Source organism: Panthera uncia, assembly GCF_023721935.1.
Source record: "Panthera uncia isolate 11264 chromosome A3 unlocalized genomic scaffold, Puncia_PCG_1.0 HiC_scaffold_12, whole genome shotgun sequence".
Classification (NCBI taxonomy): domain Eukaryota; kingdom Metazoa; phylum Chordata; class Mammalia; order Carnivora; family Felidae; genus Panthera; species Panthera uncia.
In genome coordinates, this window is record NW_026057579.1 from 9,798,260 (window position 1) to 9,804,259 (window position 6,000).

The following is a 6,000-nucleotide window of genomic DNA, read 5'->3' on the forward strand; positions in this document are numbered from 1 at the left end:
TTAACCAGCATATCACTGTTATGTTGCTAGTCCAATGGTCACTCCTCAGTCCTCATTCTATCTGACTTCTGGACGTGATGGCACCATTTATCACTCTCTGTTTTGGGTAGCACTGTCTCCAGTCAGCTTCTAGGAGACCTTGCTTCTCAAACTTCTCTGCTCATTCCTTGTCTCTCTGATCTCTTAAAATGGAGTGACCTGGGATTGCAATCGAGGACCCTTTCTCTTTTCTTCCCAACCTGCAGTCATTCTTTGGTGGTCTCATTTGTTTCATGTCTCTAAATCCTATCCATACACTGAGGACTTCAAAAGGTATATTACCAGTGTGGGTTTCTCTGATTCTAGCCCTGAACACCCAGTTATCTATGCTATATCTCTTCTTGGAAATCTAATTGGACACCTCAACTTAAAATAGGTACACTCGAAACCCTGATATTCTCTCTCACACCTGTTTCATCTACAGTTTTGTTTTTTTCCTTCTCAGTTAATGGCAACATCATCCTTGCAACTTCTCAGGCCAAAAACCTTGGAGTTATGTTTGATGTCACTATTTCTTTCCCAACCTCACATCTAATGCAGTGGCAAATCTTGTTGGCTCTGCCTTCAGAATATATCTGGATTCTGATCACTTTTCCTAACTGACCATAACCATCCTTCAAGTCTAGATCTTTGCAACATTCTTCTGATCATGCTCTTATTTCAACCAAGGCTACTGACAGTTTCTCACTCAGATTGAAAACTCCAATCATTACAATGGGCTAGAAGGCCCCGTTGAGCTGAACTTTCTTACCTGTGTGACCTCATCTCCTACTTGCTCCATTCCAGGCACATGAGCCCCATTCTGGTTTGGACATGTCAGGTATATTACCGCCCTGGGTACTGTCTGTTCCTTCTACTTTCCTCCCAGAGGTTGCTTAACCTGCTTCCTCATACCTCTTTCGTGTGCTCAAATGTCATCTGAATCTTCTTCAGGTCTACCTTCATCATTCTGTTTTGAAAAAACAAAACAAAATGAAACAGAAAACAACAGTGTCAACAACAAAAAAAACAAGTCCACCCTGGAAGCTCCCCATCTCCCATCCCTTGCTTTATTTTTTCCTTAATGGTTATCACCTTCTAACATATTGTATCATTTTTTCCTTTATGTCTTCTTCTCTCCTCTAGAATGTAAATTCCATTTTTGTGTTTTTTTTGTTCACTATTTCATCTCTAGGGCTTACAACAGTCCTGATATATATTATAGTTGATTCTCATTACTCATTGTAGTTATGGTACATAAAGTCTCTGCAAACACTGAATTAGCAGATACAAAACAATTGCTCTTAGGAGAAACACAAAATTAGGTTCCTAAGAGCCTCTGGTCTCAACATTTTTGTCAAATGACCTTGTTTTACGTGTGTACATAACCTTGTTTTACATGTGTAAAAGACACATATTAAAAATACCTTAATTAGGATACATCATGGATTCATCAGTATTGAGCTTACAGCCAGCAGCATTCTAACTCATGCCTGAATAAAGCTGCCTGACACATGTATTTTCAATGTAAGGCACATTACAGCCTTAGTGTGCTTAGGACCAATTAACCATGCGTCAGCACTACACTCCCAGTGTGAAAGACATGGTACTACACTGACCACAAAAGGTCACTTGTGTACAGTGTGGGAGAATGCAAACACTGAAGGAGGCAAAGCAGTGTCTGGTGTGACCCAGCTGTTAATGAGCCCATGGGGCAACTCAAATTTCTTGTTGCTCTGCACATGTCTGTAGATGACTGTGAAAGTATTGTGAATATTAATTTAGGGGTTACAAATAAATTGTAGTGAGTAGGCAAATTTGCAAAGGTAGAACCCATGAGTAATGAGGATCAGGTGTATATGCTTAACATGTATGTGTGAAGAATATAAACCTGACCCTTTGATATCAGCAGACATGTGGCCTCTGGAAATCTTGGAGTTCAAGATCTGTAGGGCCTCTACCTGGTGTAAGGGTAAGATCTAAGGGCATCTACCTTAGAGCTACAAGTCTTTTCCCTTACTTCCTCTAGCGTGGTTTGAAAAGCCCACCAGGGGATTCACTCTTTTGGGATGCAAAATATTCTCGGTATGTTGACCACATGTTATAAATAATTAGGACTAGGAACGCAGGAAGGTAGGGTGAGCTAAGGAAGGGAGTAGAGCAGACAGCACTTCTTCATCTGTACTTTAACATGTGACAGGTGGTAGATGGTATTTGCCAAAGATGGCCAATGTCTCCCATCTCACATTCTCTTCCACAGGGTGCCCTTGTCCCTTAATCCTCAAGAGAGTCTACTTTCCTTTCCTTTGAATTTGAGTGAGCTTGTGATTGTTTAAACAGCAGAGTAGGGTGAAAGTGACACTACACTATTTGACCTAGGAAGCTGGATCATAAAAAGTGATAAGCCCTCCTCTCTTTGTTTGCTGGAACATTAGCTCTTGGACCTCTGAGGCCATGATGCTGTGACTAAGCCAAGCCATGTAGACAGGCCATGAGAAGGTATTTAGTCACCAGTCTGATCTTTGAGTTCTTTCAGCTTAGCAACCAGACATGTGAGCAAAGGAGCTACCTGATGGTTTAAATTCCCAGCTATCAGGTAGCTGTCAGCCTCTGAATCTTTCCAGCTGAAGTTCCAGCATTGTGCAGCAGAGATAAGGCACCGCTACTGTGTCCTGATTAAATATACCTGACCCACAAGATATCTGAACATAATAACATGGATGATTGTCATCTTAAGCCGTTATGTTGAGAGGGTAGTTTGTTTCATGGTAAGTGACCAGAACAAATAGTTATTAAATTCACCGGTATTGCTAAGTCAGACCTTGAGAGAAAGGAAAACAGGACAAGCATATTTTTTTAAAAGTTTATTTATTTTTGAGAGAGAGAAAGAGAGTGAGAGAGAGAGAGTGAGCAGGGGAGGGGCAGAGAGAGAGGGAGACACAGAACTTGAAGGGGGCTCCAGGCTCCGTGCTGTCAGCACAGAGCCCAATGTGGGGCTCAAATTCACGATTCATGTGATCATGACCTGAGCCAAAGTTGGAGGCTTAACTGACTGAACCACCCAGGCACCCCAGGAAAAGCATATTTTGATTGAGGAGATAGTTTGGCATACTTCCTTCTTCAAAAGTCAAACAACTACTGGAACCATTCAAGTTGATGCAAGATGGCTCTTTTTCTGACTTCCAGCATCCATCAACATTTGTTTAATACATTTTTATTGCATACCTACTGCAGGACACTTTTAAGGGACAGGATTTAGAGTAATGACAAAATGAGTAACAGTTTTATGGAAAAAGAAGATTATAAACAAGTGAGCTAAAAAACAAACAGACCTTGTCATGTTTAAGACCATTGAAACTGGCAGAAGGGAATGCGGGCATGAGACAAGGCAAAAGATAAACAAAAGCAACATCTTGGAGTCTTTAGGCCACAGGAAGAAGACTAGACTCTCCTGAATTCAGTGGGAATATACTGAAAGAGAATGACACAATCATCCATCTTTTGATGGATGAAGTAACTCTGGACGAATTTGAAGGAGCAAGAGTGGATATAGGGAGACTGGTTATTAGTTTGGGCAAAAGATGATGGTGACTTGTACTAGGAAAGTGCCAGCGAGGATGGGATGAAATGGATAATTTTGAGACCTATTTTGGAAGTAGAATTGACCGAACTTGGGTTGAATGTGATCCCATTTCTGGGTTGAGAAATGGATGAGTGGGCATGCCATTTATTGAGCTGGGGCATATAGGAAGAGGACAAAGATATTTTACAAGGAAGCAAGTGAAAGATTTGTGCATTTCATGTTAACAGTGTCCATGGGACATCCAAGTGGTGATGGATAGTGGATACTGGAACCAATGATTCTGGAGCTCAGACCTGAGGCTTGAGATTTGAGATGCTATTTAAAGCCATCAGAATGATCTAGATAGGAAGGGTAGAAAGAGAAGAGATAAAAAGAGAAGCCAAACCCAAGAATTCTAACACTTAGGAGGAGTCTGCCAAGGGTACTATAAAGGACAGCTCTACCAAACAAAGCATGTCTATACAGCAGATTGTCCAGAAGGAGGGCGGAGGGAACCAACCCCCATACTTGGATCAGAATTATAACTTTGCTGTATCACTAGTTCAGACCTGACAATCTATGTTAGGATGTCATTGATGTGTTTGGTCTGACAGCCACTGCCCACCATTCTTTCCTGATTTGTCTGTGTCTTATGATATCAACTCATCTTTTTGTTTAGAATTTTGTACCTGTCTGTTACTTTCAGTTTTGCTGGATTCTTTAGAATCCAATGGTTAAGAAGGCCTTTTTCTGGCCAGGTCATACATTTGTCCCCAAAGCAGTAGTTTTTTAAGAAAGATTTTTAATTTTTATTTTATTTTTGAGAGAGTGAGAGAGAGAGAGAGAGAGAGAGAGAGCAAGGGAGACACAGAATCCAAAACAGGCTCCAGGCTTTGAGCTGTCAATACAGAGCCTGACGTAAGGCTCTAACTCATGAACTGCGAGATCATGACCTGAGCTGAAGTTGGTGCTTAACCAACGGAGCCACCCAGGCACCCCAGAAAGCAGTTGTTTTTTTTTAAACTACATCTTTTTGTCTGTAGTATGTCTTGAGAACTGCTGAACTTCCTGACTGGTTCAACTCCTCGGTCTCTCCTAGGTGGGCCATAGAAAAGGAAAGTGAAAAATTGAGGGCAACCATTTGCTCACCTGAAGCCTTTCTTGGAAGTGAGTCTGGGTGTCTAATCTATAACAAAGTAGACAATGTTCTATCGTATTTAATAATCACCCAGGAAACTATGAAAATATGGCTTCTCTCAGTTGTTCAATCTGCTTATCCAGTTTTTAATAATTCGGAATTTGGGTAGTTTGTTTCCACTTGCTCTGCATACTGTGGTTAGGAAACCACAGATCAGGAGCAAGAATGGGAGATGAAGCTCAAACAACTATTTCAACAACTATTTATTGTTCAGTTTGTCTACTTTGCAACTTAAAAGCCAATTTTTGTTGTTGTCTTCTTGAACAAGAAGACCCAATTCAGGGACTTTTGGATGATTGGACCTTTCATTCATCAATTCCATTGCTAACAAGGATGACAAACTATCTGTGTTCCATTTTATTTCCTGAATTTCAGTTTGCATGATTATAGTACTGTGTGGGCAGCCTTCAAGAAAAACAGCCTGGCTGCAGCTTGTGACATCACCCTTCATCCATCAACTTTCTCCCACAAACAATCTCACTGCATTGAGAGATGGCTGTGGAAGGACAATGACTTTCTGGGAAACTCCCAGGATAGTGAGTCTAGCTGAGAAAAACTCCAGGCCGAAGCCACCTGGCACTGGTTCTAGGTCAATGTTGGGGGTTTGTGTCAGGGACAAGGGCCTGCACAGATCAGGGAGAACTTGCTGGTCATGCAGGACCTCCAAAAAGCCAAGGCCAGCCATGGCTTACCTAGGGGAGCCCAGGTTTTTTTTGGCATCTCAGAGGGAATCACCATTTGCTGCCTTAGCTTAGACCTGTATACTGATCCATTGGGTCAACTCTGGATTTGACAGGCCCTTCTAATTAAAGGGCAGGAAGTAATTAGAACCCCATCCAGGCCCATATCTCCGCAGATGAGTCCACTTCAGGGAGGTAAGTCGGGAAATTTTACTTTTTTGGTCATTTGCCTTGATGTGACATGTTATTATTAGGCCAAAGACCTTCTGATATATACATATATATGATACATATGTATATATCCACATATGCCATCTCACTTTTTAATTGTTTTCTTTTTAAATTCTCTTTTCTATAACTTTTAATGATGTCTTGGGTACAGAGAAAGATGGTCTACTCTGCAATAACCAAAGGTGGGCAAGAGAAGAGGTTTGGAATCCAGCACAAGACTGAAAATCACTGTGGCAGCTGGGGTTGGCTCTGTTTGTGTAGCAGACAGGAGTCAGGGGGGTTCCCATCAACTGACATTGGGAAAGTGTTTC

The 6,000-nt window shown here is 41.5% G+C and overlaps 1 protein-coding gene across 1 annotated transcript in view; it reads right to left on the bottom strand.

Annotated features, from left to right (window-relative positions):
* LOC125937793 (NADH-quinone oxidoreductase subunit I-like) overlaps nucleotides 1-5,463 on the bottom strand; it is a 38,454-nt gene extending 32,991 nt beyond the window's left edge. The window contains 3 exon segments of the mRNA XM_049652719.1: nucleotides 934-988; nucleotides 1,915-1,979; nucleotides 5,260-5,463. Of these exon segments, the coding sequence (XP_049508676.1) occupies nucleotides 934-988; nucleotides 1,915-1,979; nucleotides 5,260-5,463 (324 nt within the window).
* Nucleotides 5,464-6,000: the final 537 nt, after the last annotated feature.